General features: G+C 38.7%; 1 protein-coding gene across 2 annotated transcripts in view; it reads right to left on the bottom strand.

Annotated features, from left to right (window-relative positions):
* Window positions 1-15585, bottom strand: part of THRB (thyroid hormone receptor beta) — a 172541-nt gene that overhangs the window by 42558 nt on the left and 114398 nt on the right. For both annotated transcript variants that reach the window (XM_068404990.1, XM_068404989.1), the window contains one exon: window positions 11952-12016. In XM_068404990.1, coding sequence (XP_068261091.1) covers window positions 11952-11958 — 7 coding nt within the window. In that variant the 5' untranslated portion in view covers window positions 11959-12016. The remainder of the gene's footprint in view (window positions 1-11951; window positions 12017-15585) is intronic.

The raw sequence follows: 15585 nt of genomic DNA, 5'->3' as shown, positions 1-15585 counted from the left end.
TTACATACATTTCACTCAGTGAAATCACCGATATACATATCAGTAAATAAGTGCATACTAAGTCAGTAATTTCCTGATAAAAATGTTTAAAAATAACTTTGGATTTCAGTTCCCAGATCTATCATATTATAGCTGTTTCTAAAAGTTTTGTTTTAAGACTTGTGTTAAGTGGAACATTCCTAATATAGGACATATTCAAAAGACTTAATTATGGTCAGTATTAAATACTGTTATCGTGACAGTATACACAGCTTTCCTCAATACTTTATTTAATTTTAAATGTAAATGCAAAACTTTTTTTTTCTGCTGGGAGTGTACGCTCACCTGATATTTGAAGTTAAAAGTCCATTCCTTCTACTCACTGTATCTCAGGTGGACATCAGTAACATCAGTTTGTATAAGAAACTATCTGGCATCACAGACGTCAATGCATAAGGCAGGTGAGTTAACTACAGCATTTGCACTTACCTACTTACTTCTGGCTTTATAGATCTTGCTCTTAGTTCTGACTTGGTTTTCTTAGTAAAATTAAGAACTAACTCTAAATGCAGGTAATATGGCAAGAGAATATCACTTGTAGGAGGATAATCAGATTTAAAATAGAATAGTGAAAGTAACCCAGAAAATACTAGGCAATTAAAAAAAATAAAAGAACAGAATATAAAACCATTTTTCGTAATTTGAACACTTCTGTATCTTCTAGACTTCGTAATAAATTTAAGCTCAGAGGGAGAAACTGGATTGTTCTGGTAAGATCCTCTGGGAGCTATACGGAACTTCCCTGTAAGATCTGAACCCAACTGGCTATTTCACTCTTCTTGGCACGGAGAGCAACTGTGCACTATAACCCCACCTTCCACCAGGCTTTGTGTACCCTCAGATAACGTACCCTTCAGTACAAGTCTACTCTCCTCTTCCTTGTCTTCCTTCACGTTCTAGTTATCTCCCTGCATGGATAATATTGCATCTTGATATAAATGCGTGAGTCAGGCATGTGCTATATATATATAGAAAAAAATAAATAAAATATAGGCATTTCTATAATTCACTTATAAGTAGATATTTCTATGGTTCGTCAATTTCTTGAGAAGACCACTGACCCCACATAATTCTCCACCTTGTTTAAAAAAGTCAGTTATAATCTCAGTTACTCAGTTCTTGCTATTAGGCCTGGAAATGAGATCAGTGATTCATAAATCAGGCTGTTCAATCTTGTTAGGCAAGAATTTCCACATCTTTTTCCCAACTTTATCTTTGATATTAAAGGCCGTCTTTGCTGTCTTTTAGCCTATGAGGATTTGCTTCACCTTTGTTTTTAATTAAAAACCACACATTCACTGCAATGGTAAAACTTTTGTTCTGCAAGGATTCAGAGAGGATGTCACACAAAGCTTACAGATTTTTAAGCTTAGCAAGAAACTCTAAAACCCTCCTTAACTTAAAGAATAAAATTAAAACATATTTTCCGATTTTTGTGTTTGCAAAGCATCTGTGGGATTTTTAGATATGATTCTAGACACATTTAAACTATGAGGATAAACTGATTCCATTACAGATTCCATCACTTGGAATTTGCCCAGGCAGAGTTTACAAAGGCTAACCCAACATTTTCTCTGAAATTTGTCTCACTATTTTGACTCCTACGTTAGCTACAGTTTATTTAATTTTACAGGCTTCCATTTTATTTCACAAATTCTCTTCAGTCACTAGGGACATTTTGAATTCAAATTTTGTTGGACGAGGATTAAGTTGCAAGGAACTACCACTGAGGGGTCTCATATTTTGTCTCCTTTTCCTATATTTCGGTGCAGCAGATATCTATGCCCTAAATTACCATTCAGGTTATTAAAATGTTAAATTACAATTTCACTACAGGACTACATTATTTATTCTACTACTTTTGTTTTAACATATCTTGCTTGAATTTTTCAAAAGCTTTTTTCTTTTCTTTTGCAACAAAGAATGCAGTTTAAACCTCTGGCCTCTGCTCTCGGTTTTGTCAAACTAAGATTCTTGATAAAGCATGATAATATAATTTTGCCTGAGCTCCCTAATTGTAAGAGAAGCATCTCTCCCTCTAGGTACTGTTGAAATGGCTATAATCAAGGCAGAGAGCAGTACAGCCTACTGGGATGAATCACGACTAAAACCACAGGCCCTATTTCAGAGTTAAGAGGGACTAATAAGAAGGGTCTAGATGTCAACACAAGTACAGGAAGCATCAACTAATTTCACAGATATAAAAGCAACATATCGTAGCAACAACTGGCATCTGAGCAGTCAACAGTTGAAGAGATTTCCTCAAGTTCCCACCAGAGTGTCTTTAGAAGTGAGTTTCTTTTATAGAAGAAGCAAAGTTTTAGCAGATGGAGGGCCCATCAAGCTAAACTAAAAGGACAGGTGAGGAGAATCCCTCAGAAATTGTTTATTACAGGCCAAGACACTTTTAATGGGTGAATGTAAAGGTTGGCCTGTTCTCAAGTATGCAAGTGTTATCTGAATGTCTGTATATAAAGGACTATAAAAACAATGAAACAACTCATTCTTTTTCATCTCAAAGAGTTATCTGCTTTTCCCTCTACTTCTCTACTAGTATCTACCAACAGTGCTAAAGGAAGAGATACAAAAAGCCTCTCCCTTCTTTAGTATGTCTCAAGAGAAGGGAGTCATAGCTTGCTGCTTCTAGAAAGACAGGAGGTGGTAGCCAGCCAGCCAGCAGGACAGTGTTTCCTGCTGGAACGACCGGTGTACCTGTCCTGAACTTTGACCCTGACAAAAACTCAGGGGGCACAGCATAGGATCAAAAAGCACACTGAAAAGACTCTCTGTTCCCTGTGCTCACCACAACCACCCTAGAGGCACCACATTACATCCTCCCCGTGCTGTGCCCTGGGAGCTACACCCATATTCCCTAGCTCAGGATCTGCCCCTGTTACATTCAAGGCTGGCATTTGTATTACCGCTATTACTATTACTGCTTATACTGCAGCAGCTCCAGTTGACAGCCAGATCCACTGGTGATGACAGCTGCTGTGTGACCATACAGGCAATCAGTCCTCGCTCCTCAGAAACTACATTGCTCACACTTTTTTGGGGAGTGCAAACATTTCTTTTTCACCCTCAGCAACAGGCTATCACTTAGTTTTGAGGCAAAAGGTAAATCAACAGTTCTGGGATGTCAGAGGATTGCTGTTTTTACAGTTACAAAGACACTTCCTCTCACAACAAAAACTTATTTTACATTCCAAAACTGCTCACAGTTTGTAAGAATTTCAGCTTGTAGCTGATCAAAATAGCAGCAGTAGGTGAATATATTAGCAGTCTCTGAATTGTCATTAACTTACTTGACTGCAAAACAAAAGACTGACAAAAGCAATTCATATATAAAGTTTTGCCTCTTCTCATATTTGAAGTTTACTGGAAACAGAGCAGCAAAGGCAATTGCACTTTACTTTTTTTTTTTAAACATTGAAGTATGCAAGCATCTAAGGACATTGAAGTGGGTTGGCTTCAGAGAGATCAACTAAGGCAAATGTAATCAGGATTAGGACTAAGGGGTGGATAGTAGGTTGATAAAGCAGCCTAACTTCCTGTGAACCCAGTCCAATAACCCTAGATGATTTTTACTTAATGACTTAAGAAAAAAAAACAACAAGCAAGCTACAATTAAAGGACATCTTCCCAGCAAAATTAAGACCTGATTCATGCTTTGTACAAGCATTTTAAAGCACACAAAGTAACTATAAGTAAAAGCATGTAAGGTTTTCATGTGTGTTTGTGCTGGGAATGATCAAACTATCTCTGCCAGACAAGGCTAAGGTTTCATTTCTTCTCATTAATGTTGCAGTCAGTTCACAGCATTTTATTTTCTTTCCTTTATTTTGCTCCCCCTCTCCTTTCTCCTTTGCCTTCCTTCTCTTTTCTCCCAAATAACACCACAGCATTTTCCTCTTATTCTGCCTCATCAAACAGGGAAACACTTCACAACACAGTTTCCCAACTTTTAAACTAGGTCCATGCGATCCTTGAATAAGCAGAAGGATGGAGCACAGCTAATAAAGACTAGGCAGATTCTTCTTTATAAATATGCAAATCCTACTGTCATATAATATGCTAAATAGAACCTTTGAGAACATGTGATTTCTTTCCTAAATTTTAAAATGTAAAAATGACAGTGACTACAAGAAAAAGTGTACAATGAGAGAAAGGGACTATAATCAGCAAGTGGAACTAGTGACGTCCAACTGAAACCACTAGGTGATTTCCAGTATTTCAGAAACATGTGTGTATGTGTATGCTTATGGAAGCAAACAGTGCCAGGATTATTTAATCCAGGACTGTTGTAGGGTTACTTGCTTTAACAGTGGCAATATTATAAAATATTTAAGTATTACATTTTAGAATATGGCTTTCAATATAAATTAAATTTCAGTATTTTCAAACTATCTTTCGGACAAAGATTACATCATCATGAAAGGAGAGTGCGCAGATATTACAATAAACTTTGTAAAGAGTTTTTAACGTGTAAGCAAAGGTGACACTAAGAAACTTGCAATATACAGTGTAATAGCTTTATCCTTGTTTGCTGACAGGTGTCTTAATGAGTTCCTCAGCGTGAACCAGTGTAATCGCTTTTGAATACACACTGAATTTCTATTAACTATTAAATACTAGACATGTACTTACATCATCAAGAACCTGGGCTTGACATTATGCTCAAATTTCTAAACATATGAAAAAAATTAATCAGAGGAAAAGAATATCCAGAAGAACATAACAGTTCATCTGTAAGTTAACCAGAGGCAGGTTCTGAGCATAGAGAAGCAAATGGTTCAGGGTTTTGGTATGTAAAGAGCTATCTGAGACCTCTTCCTTAGAGAAATGAACAGGAGTTGCGTACCTGAATATGGAATCTTGTGACAGCTACAGATAAGAGTAAAAATACTGAAAGGAATGACCAAAGCCATATGGGAAAAAGCAGTAAGATACCAGGATACATAATGGAACTAGAAAGGTGACGTTAGCCCATACAGTCACATAGATGCTAAATGCACTTGACTCTCTCATAGTTCCATCCAACACATGGGAGGGAGTTTTTTCTGAGAACAAGGTACACCTGAGCACGGCAGCTCTGTTCAAACCACAGGGCTCGCCTGGTTATGGTTCTCCAACAGAAGCCATCAGCGGATACCCAAGGAAGAGTAAGAACAAAGCAAGCATGTATGGGAGTTCCCACCAATAGTTTTTCAATGCCCAACTACTGTCAGCTCAAGGTACTGCCTGAGCCCCTGTAGCCTATCTAAACTGCAGTAACACCCAAGGGATCTCTCTTTGAAGTGCAGCCCAGTCTCCTCTTGCGTACAGTTCTGGCATTCACAACACCCTTTAGCAAAGACTTCCAGTATCTGTCCCTCTTTTATGTGCAGAACCACCTGTCTCTATTTGTTTTAAATCAAGATTAATTTGGTGCCCAACAGACAGCGATGAACCTCTCCAGAACTGATTTTGCAGACCACTGCTTGTGTGAATATGGGAATGTTAATGGAGTTTACTGTCTTCATACTATGTTAGGTAATTCTTTTAATGCCTGGGAACCTACTAAAATAAAAGTGAGAAGCCAAAAACACCATTTCCAGACTACGGATCAAAATACCATGAAGTAGATCTTTAAAAATGTGAAAGTTACAGTGAAACCATTTGGGAAATCACTCAAATCACTTCAAATCACTACCACAGTTTTGTAAAATCTTGACTCTGAGTACTGCTTTTGCCATAAGCTTTCAAATTAATTCACGTGGTCTTTCCTCAATCCCACACTGGACCTTCCACCCCTTCCCACTAACGAACGGACAGTATATTTGTCCACTGTTTACTAACAGCAAATCCTGTGGATATGTGCACATAATTGAAGCTCTTCATTTTTTCAAGATGATGAAACAGCTCAAGCTATTTTAGTTCTAGAATTGCTTAAAGAGAGACCCTGTATCTTCAAATAACACCTCTGGTTCAAGGATCGAGGTTTGAGCAATGGCTATGAACAAAAAGAGGTATTAGAACTAGTAGGCTTGACAAAGACATAATTTGTGAAAGACAAAAAACAATGAATGAAGTTTGCCCAAATAATGCAGTCAAAGGCTTCTTCAGAAAGAAAGACAAACTGGGATGTGAGGACAGAATTCTTTAAAACTTGAAATAAACTGAAGCTTGGTACAGCTCTGGTTTTCAGACACGTGATCACATACATAACAAAGCAGATCTGAAAGTCTGGCCTCCACATTTTACAACCTTTAAACATTTCCTTAAACATTTGTCTTCTTTTATGATGAACACTGTAGCAAATCTGATGCTTTTAAAGAACATAATCAGAAATGCATTTAGGGAATGTAAAACGTATTTTGTTTACATGGAAGTAACTGGAAAATGCCTGATTGGATACTATAGTTCATCGACAGCTTTACATTTGGCACAAAAAAAAATACCGTCCTCTCTACATATAGGACTGCATCTCAAGGATGAGTAGTATAAGTTCATTGCTCTGACATACAGTCATGAGAAGAACTGAGCAGCAGTCTGTGATCAGGCTGATGAAGTCCATAAAATGGCAGACTGCAACTCCTGTGGCAAGCGCAGCAAAGGGGAGTGTTTTATTTTATAGGCTAGTGGAGAAGACTTAGAAAAAACACAAGGACATTTTGGGTTTTTATATTAACTATTTTAAAAGGCTTTTGCCTGCGAAATGAACAAGTATGTCTTCTATTCACAACACTATGCACTCCTAACTGATGGCAGCAGTGAAACAATATTTCAAACACAACAGTCTGCCCCCATCAGAAATAAATTTCAGAAAGATGAGTTAACAAAAAGAAGCACTTCTGGTTTAAAGAAAATGACTGTAGAAAGGGACTAAGTATACTGATGGATTATTGAAAAAAAAATAGAAAATGAACAAAATATCAGCACTAACATACTGAAACGTACTTAAGAAAATAGCTAGCAGATGTTGCAAAGCTAAAAAAATACATGTTTATTTTCTCTGTTCTTTGTCAAATCTAACCAGATCCAAATTTTTGGAAAAATGTGTGTATCTTATGTGGAAAATATAGCAGGTATCCATCAGTTGTAGATACCAAACTTAAACACCTTTAGAAACACACAGACATAAGATCTTCACGTTTCTCCTAAAGAAAAAACACTCTGAAGAGAGACTTTTTTTCCCCCTTATGATGGGAAAGAAAACCTCAACACATTATTAAAGAATTGCATTAAAAATTTAAACATTACAAAAAGTTATACTGACTACTCTCCTTTTGAAACTTTTGTATTTGTATTGTACTTTTTAAAACATTAAAAATTTAAAACAAAAATGTTAAAATTAAACCAGAATGTCTTTAACCTATAACTTGCCAAGTGTGATATTTTTAACTGCATATTCAAAAATACGCTTCTAAGTAATAAGAGCCATCATGGAGTGATTCATAGCTTCATGCAAAAACATCCCACAATATAAATCTTGTTAACCTTTTGAAAATCCCCAAAAGCTCATTACAAAGCTGCTGAATCCTGGCGTAACAAAACCTTATATTAAAGTATCTACTGTCCTTCTAAAAAGTCCGTTACTTAAAAGAAATAATACACTTGAGTTAGTTGGATTTTATCATGGTCTGGCGGACAAGAAGTGTCAGGCAGTGATGTACGTCAAATTAAATCATGCTAGGAAGATCATTATAGAAATTCAGGAGAAATAATTTCTCAACTGATGTTACACAATAAACTACTCTCCATCTGAATTAACGGCAAGTTTACAGGTTAATAAGCATTACAAGTGAAAAGACTCATGAAGAAAAGGTGGTGCCTTTCCTATCCTATTACTTTTCCCAGTTCTTGGAAACTACATGCAACACCCTTGGAGACACTGGCTTTCAAATGGATTTGTTGCATAAAAGCTGATTAATTTTCTTCTCCAAATGAGTGACCTGTTACAAGAAATGCTGCATATTAAATTCTACTTACTGAAAATATGCACTTATGACATTTAAATTATATTCCAATGTAAGCACTTAACTTTATTATAATTCCTATCTTGATTTAACTTTACAGTCCGTACCAAATAGAACAGTGTGAATATTTGAGAGTAGAAGCACATTGTCTCAGCTGATTATGAAAATCCAAGTAAAAGCAGAGTAAAATCCTGGCCTTACTGAAGTCAGTGAAAGAGCTGCTGCAGACTTCACTGACACCGCTATTACATGCTTCATGTTCTATCTTCAGCTGCCATGAAAGTGAAATTAATGAGATTTACTGTATTCTACAAATACTATTTTCTGGTTTTTAGAACCCATTCTTGAATTGCTTCTTCAGTTCTCACTCCAGTAAATGCAGTAAGACTAAGATCTGTCTGAGGCTTGTCCTGCCTTTTGGGAGAAAATGTACAGAAGGAAGCCTTCAGTGAGAGATTACTGCCAGTGAATAATGACTATTGCCAATGAATAGCGATGCTAAAGCCAGAAGCTTCACTAGAGTATTTAAACAGCAAGAATTTTTTTATGAACTATGTTACATACTTATTTATTTGAAAGTACTATCTTCTCAATGAGAAATTATTACTTTCCAACTTGTTAATTTTTCTATTCTGTTGTGCAAATGTATGGCAGAAAGACATAGCTATTGCTAAGATAGTACTAGTTTTAAAAATGCTTATAATGGTTTTTTTTTTCCAGGTATTATTCTGTGGACAGTAATTGCTGGTGCCAACTGTAAAGCTGCTGATGAACTATGGGGGAACATCCAATCAGTCCTTTTCCACTTGTTTCTACTTAAAAAAAACCCCAAACATATTTTACTTACATTCCCTAAGTGCATTTTTGATGTTGTTTTTTAAAAGCATTGAATCTGCTGCAGCATTTATCATAAAAGACAATGAACATTTAATAAACTCAGGTTTCAAAACAGGAAAGCTAAACTTTCAGGTTTGCTTTGTTACATTTATGTGTGTGAACACTCATCTGAACACTACTTATTTTAAGGATGTACCAAGCTTCAGTTTATGAGAACAGAATGCATCTGTCTCAGACTTAGTACTCAACTGCAAGATGTATTATGTCCAGCTCTCCCTCTCCAGAAGCATCTCTTTATCTCAATGCTTGGTCATCCTCTGAGCTCTGTGTACATAAAAGTAGTCGGGCAAGTTCTGACACTTAGAACTGGCACAGTTGCAGAAGTATACTGACAAGCACAGTGTTTACAAAACCTGTAGGTCCAGCTTTTCACTTGTCAGCTTCTAATGTCATCGAGTACCCGATATTAGGTGTTCATTAACTCCAGCTGTATTGCTGTGTGAACTCTATTTTGACTGCATTCTAAGAAAAAGGATTAGTTTGGATTTCATCAACTCAACATTTGCCTTTCAAGTTTATCTTTTTGCATGCAAAAATTGTACCTACTGCATTCATTTCACTTTTTATTTTTCATTTTACTCACTTGTAAGTAAGGGCTTCTACACTTCTGAAATCCTTCCAGGTTACCCATAACTTTGAAGTTCCCAAAACAATTTTGAAAAACTTGAACTCTCCCTTTATCAAAAGGCATAAGCACATACACCTACAGATGTGTGCCATAAAATAATCATACCAGTATGTGTTTTTAAAGCTGAGATGTCAAATATTAAAAATATTTTTCCTCTGGCAACTGCAAAATGTAGTAAAGCCTAGCTTTACTACCAAAGGCCAAATTCTACAGTCTTCTGTCAGAAAAACTTCTCTAGATTGCACTAGAAACTGGAGGCTTTTGGGCAGTGCCTACAAGAGGAAAATTCTGACCGCAGTAAAAATGTAACATATGGGCAGAGAAATTATCTATCCAAAAATCAGAATAATAAAGCCTATTATTTCAGGCAACAGGTTTGGGTTTGGATTAGATTCTGCTTTCGTGTTCCAGTGACTCAGTAACAGAACCTAAAGCTTTCATTTTCATTCATTAGGAAAGGAGTCCTATCTGGCTCTGGATGGTGGTATTTATGCAGTTTTTATAGAGTTTGAAAGCTTTTTATTTAATCCATGCTTCTTTTCACATTCACACTCATATAGGGAATTTCATTCCTATAATGAGAAACAGAAAATACCAACTGCTTATAATGAAAAGTGCTGGACATGTCCAGCTGTACCAACAGTCATCTTCTGCAATCAACCTTTTTTTTTTTGCCTGGCCATTATTTTCTTTGCACATATTTGTTCTGCCCACTTCTTTCAAAAGAAATGCATAAAATGTAGGTCCTTCTGATCAGGCTTTGTGTTTTACTGAGCTTAGCAGAGCTGCCCTGCCAGGGGGAAGTCCAGGGAGACAGGTCTGGTTACAGTGCTAGTGGCAACTCTCCATAAAACCCCACTCCACAGGAAGCTACACCCTGAACAGATAAGGTGAGGATAAAGGGGGTACACTGCGTTTCCTTCCCCATCTCTTGCCATTGCATAGCACAAAGTACTAATTGCTCCCTTCAAAACCAGAGTAAAATCAAGCCCTGTAGTAAAAGGTCAAAAAACTCAGTTCAACATGAGACAGAAAAGAGCACAACAGAGAGCTGGAGAGACCGAGTTACATGTCAATGCTTTAAATTCTTCCAAAATAGGTATTTGCTAAACAAAATTATCATGCCTCGAATTCCTGCAGAAGAATTCAAAAACACTCTAGTGGGCCCTGCCAGCGTAGCCTAAGGATACCAGCTCCTTCCCGATCCTCATGTGGCAGTGATACTGATACAGAGACTGACACACCAACCAAGGATCAGATATTCCACAAAAATCCCCGATGCCCTCTGTCTCCATCTTATATTCATCTGTGCCTAACCTCCGCTTCAATGGACAGCAAAGAAACCATAAAAACAGAAGTCAAATGACACATCTTTGCATATTATCAAATAATACATTTTATTATGAAAGCATGCATTTGAATAATACTCTGTTTCTCCCTGTGAATTTTACTCTCTACCTCATATCTAGGACCCTAAACTTAAAAGACCAGCTTTGTTGGTGAATGCAGCCGTTACCCCTTGCTGTCCAATACAAATGGATGGGAACCTTCCAGGGGAAAAGAAAGGATATTTGATCCGCCCAGTCAGTAAAAATAAACTGTCCCTTGAGCATAACACGAGGAATTCAGTCTTGTTTGTTATGATTTGCCCTATGTAGCACATGCTGCATTTTACAAACAGGCTTTTAAAAGGTCCCATTATGGCATTTGGCTCTTGAAATACGCATTGACAAACAGGATCAGCAGAACATTTTCTTTTCTTATGCAATTTGATCAATCCTAAAACAAATTCTGGAAGTCTGAAATTCTCCGTCTTTCTATGTCATCTCCACGTAATAAGTACATCTTTTTAGGCACTCTGTTCTTAGATTAGAATATATGGCTTTTTTGACACAGCTCATTTATATATAGCCTTCAAATGCTTGGCAACTGGAACAGATAAGATGGTTAAGGGGACTTAAAATGGTTAACGGTCATTTTAACTCTCGATCTTCAGCCCACCTGCAGACCTAGTCAATTATTATCTGAAGAGTACTTGGTAATCTATGGAAAATGAATTCGACTCTCTTACTTTGAACCTGAGGGGATATGTCCACGTTACAAAATAACTTAGGCCAACATAGTCAGCAGAAACTGTCACTGTACTGGCAGTTTCAGCAGAAATGTTGAAGTTGGAATGTGCGTTTAGAACAAAAGACAACTTTGTTTCTCAAGAAAAAACAAGGAGGATGAGAGTTTCAGTGCAAAAATGTTGGGGAAGATTACTATGTGCCCCACATCTCTATACTCTGGGTAGAGGAGAGATTTCAACTCCCAGCACCAGTGCATTCAGAACTTGTTAAAGCAGTACTTTGCAGTAAATATTTAATAATAATCACTCCAGAAAAGCAAGAAATATTGCATAGATGCTCTTAATGAAATATGATTACCTGACATACTGCTGGGAGTTATGGATATGTAATCATTCTCGTTGTTCTTCCGTCACCAAAGTCACCTGCCAAAAAAAGGAAAAAAACCCCATGTAATACATCCAATCCATAAATGCAAATCTGAAGAATACCATTAACATTTAAACAGGATGGAACATTTTGGATCTTGAATACCACAGTCCGTGTTTGATGGCTTAACACACTAAATTCAACGCACCTTGCTGAACTGCGTGAGGCAATAAATGCGCGCCAGGTCCAAAACCTGGTGGACTGGAGGGGCTGTGGGTAACAGGGATTTGGAAGCAAAGTCAAAAAGCTGGTGGCTACTGATGCAGGAAAAAAAAATGCTTCTGCCCACTTCATGGAACACTTTCCCTTAATTTTTGCAGAAGTTCCTTTAGGTCTCATATGTAACTTTAGAGGTTAGTTGCTTTTTACTTTACAGTTTCTAATGATATATGCCCATTACTCTCAGGTACAGTAAGAATAGAGAATCCAAAGGAATTAGAAATTCTCTGTCTAGAGTTACACCAATTCTTCTTCAATCATTTGAAACTCAGAATTCTATCAACTTTTACAAAGTTTAGAGATATAAACAGCAATTCTACTCATTCGGTAGAAAATTAATTTGTATGTACTTATTACTTTAGTTTTGAACAATGACATCTTCTATTTTACTAAGGAGATAACTGCAGCTGTGAGGAACTGGATTTGGCATCCTAAAGTTGTAGTTTTAATATTTATATTGCCTCCTCCATTCATATGGCCATACATACACACTGACATATTAACTATACTCCTTTTCTGTGTGCTAGCAAAGACCGAAGCCCTGCAAGCTAATTTTGTATCAGGAGAGAAAATCATTGATACCAGTCACAGTACCTTCCTTCAGCAGTACCTGTATTTATACTAGCCATACTGCTTTTCAGACAGAGGTATCACAGGCAGCATGTCCCCGTTCTACCATCCCAGCCCAAACCAAAACATGGTGCCAGCTGGGTGATCCAGCTCTCTCCCTAGTTTAAGCATCGACAATCCAATCTGAGCAGAGACAATTCTAAAGGCATTACTCCAGAATACAGACAAGATGTCGTTATATTTTTTTGAATAAGAAATCCCAGGCCTACAACTGACCCCACTAATGCCAGTGGAAAACTAGCCTGGGCTCAGGGTCACACTTTCTTGATCATGAGGAAACATGTATCTTTTAACGTTAGTATGCAAGTGACATTTTACAGGGGAAGTAGAACCTCTCTTAGATTGTCCTGATTGGCATTTTATGTCAAGAAGCTGTCCTTTGGTTTTTACTTTGTTAACAAACCTTTGGTTTTTTTGTCTCTCTGCATCCATTCAGCTCCACAGCCCTGTTTATTTCCTCTCCACTACTGACTCCTCACATGGGGAGTGTTTCCCTTCCTTGTCCTTGAAATAAGTATCTTCCACCAACAGCAGGCTGAAGGGACATCGAGCACATCTGCTCTATTTAGGCACAGACTACAACACTAGGATGAGAAAGCAGGTGAGCTGCGGCAATCGCATATTTATACGTAATTAATGTATCTGGGACGCAGCCTCGCAGTTTCACCTAAGCTCATCAACCCCCCTGCCCAGCGCTACACCGGCGAGGGCTGAAAACCCTCCCGGGAGCTCAGACACCCGCGGCCTCGCAGCCCCCCTTCAGAGGCTCCACACGATGGCGGCGGGACGCCCCCGCCGCGCTTCGCGGACCCCGCAACCGCCCCGGCCCCTCGCCCCAGGCGCCACTTCGCGTCCCGCTACTCGAGACGGTGTGGAAGCCAGCGCCATCCCCCGCGCCCAGGCAAGGCCGTGAGGCGCGGGGCAGAGCCGCGGCCTCCCCCGGCCTCCCGAAGCGGCCGGCGGGCGCGGCCCCGCTGCTCGGGTTTCTTCACAAACACCCCCCGGCCCCGGCGCGCGGCGCGCTGCGGTGCGGCGCGGCGCGGTGCGGCGCCGCCCCCTGGCGGCCGCACGCCGGACCCACGCCTGCACTGCAGCGCGGGGGGGGATGTGTTTCTTTCCATGCAAATCTCGCCCGTCTGCATTAACAGCTCTATTATCCTCTCAGCAATGTTTTCCTTATCTTTGTCATCACTTTATGCCTCATTACATTAACCGGGCTCATCTGGTAAATCTTTAAATGAATTGCTACGCCGAGGTTCAGAATTGCTTCATGATTCAACAAAACAAACCGAACACCACCCCCTCTCCAAAAAAAAAAAAACCAAAACCAAGAAAAAGGGAAAAAAACCCCATAATGCTTACTGTATTTGTAAAGCAAGTACAAAGTAAAGCCTACTGAAAGTTTTACAGCAGGAACTGGTAAAATACCCTCCAGCATACATGTTACAACGTATTTTTATCTCCTTGTCTTTTATTCCAAGCAAACCACCCGTCTGGGCTCTTCTCAGAAAAGAGCATATCTCCTTAAACTCTTAAGGGAAAAAGCAAATACTCCGCTTGGTATTTGCCGTGTACAAACACCACTAACAGAGGCAACAACTCAAGGTCTTTCTTTTGCCACTGACATCTTGTGGGACCCCAAAATCCTTCACAGTCTGTCAATCAAAAGATGAAAGAGGATACAAATTTAGATCAGGCCTCCAATTAAAATCACTCTGACCCATCCCACCATGTCATGGGACTCCGTGAACCTCAACAATAAGCCATTTCTCAGAATTTAATTGTGGTTTGGTGATTCAGTGACACACAAGTGCTCTTGAAATAAACAATTGAGTGTTTTAAATAAAAGTTCTGCCTCTCCTGTAAATAATTAGTTACTAATCCCAAAATTATTGTTTTTGCGCCAATCTATTAAAAAGGAGGAAAAAAAAGGATAAATACAAAGTTCTTAAATTAATTCTGTATAAAGAGAAAAATCTAGCTATCCTGGGAGTTTTGCCATTTTCCCTGATGAGACCAGGGCTTGGCATGAAGGCAGCTGTCACTTGTGTAAAATAACTAATTACGAAATGACTGTAGGAGAAGATAGCCTTTTGTTTAAAGCATTACACTCCTAGCATCCCCACTAGGTCCATCTAGCAACTGCCAAAAGATACATAGTAACTGAGCCCATTTGTAATACCTGCTTTGTACCTGATGGTGATTTTAATAATCTTCCAAACGTATCAGAAATGTTTTCAAAAGGATGCTTTTATCCTGCACTTTATATGACACAAGTAATTTCCTATTTTTCCTTCTAAGGAATGTGGCACACGGATGGAAACACTGTGAAAGTACAGAACTATTTACCCATTCTGGCACCCAAAACCTTGCCTGTCTCCTGGAGGCCCAGCTCGGGTGCTGCTTTACATGAGCAAGAAGAGTTAAGTGGTATCTACGTTAATTATAGCAAGTTCCTCTTCAAGGCATAGATGTGGAAGATGTTGGAGGAAATCAGGTTCTTTTCCAGAGTCTACAACTAAAAAGTACGTGAATGGGCACAAATGGGAAGGACACGGATGAGTCACAGGCCAGGCTCCACTGCATCAGGCCCATGATGTCTGGGAGTCTTCACAGACATTGCAGAATAAGTTAGTTTCTTGCCAAAAGTGACACAATTTTTATGGCTAAGCTTTGCTAACATCACAGGGAGCAGGCTTCATTAGGCTATCTTTTG

Source organism: Nyctibius grandis, chromosome 7 (genome assembly GCF_013368605.1).
Source record: "Nyctibius grandis isolate bNycGra1 chromosome 7, bNycGra1.pri, whole genome shotgun sequence".
In the NCBI taxonomy this organism is placed as follows: Eukaryota; Metazoa; Chordata; class Aves; order Nyctibiiformes; family Nyctibiidae; genus Nyctibius; species Nyctibius grandis.
Note: the sequence above shows the minus strand (reverse complement) of the source record. Positions and strands in the feature narration are given on the sequence as shown.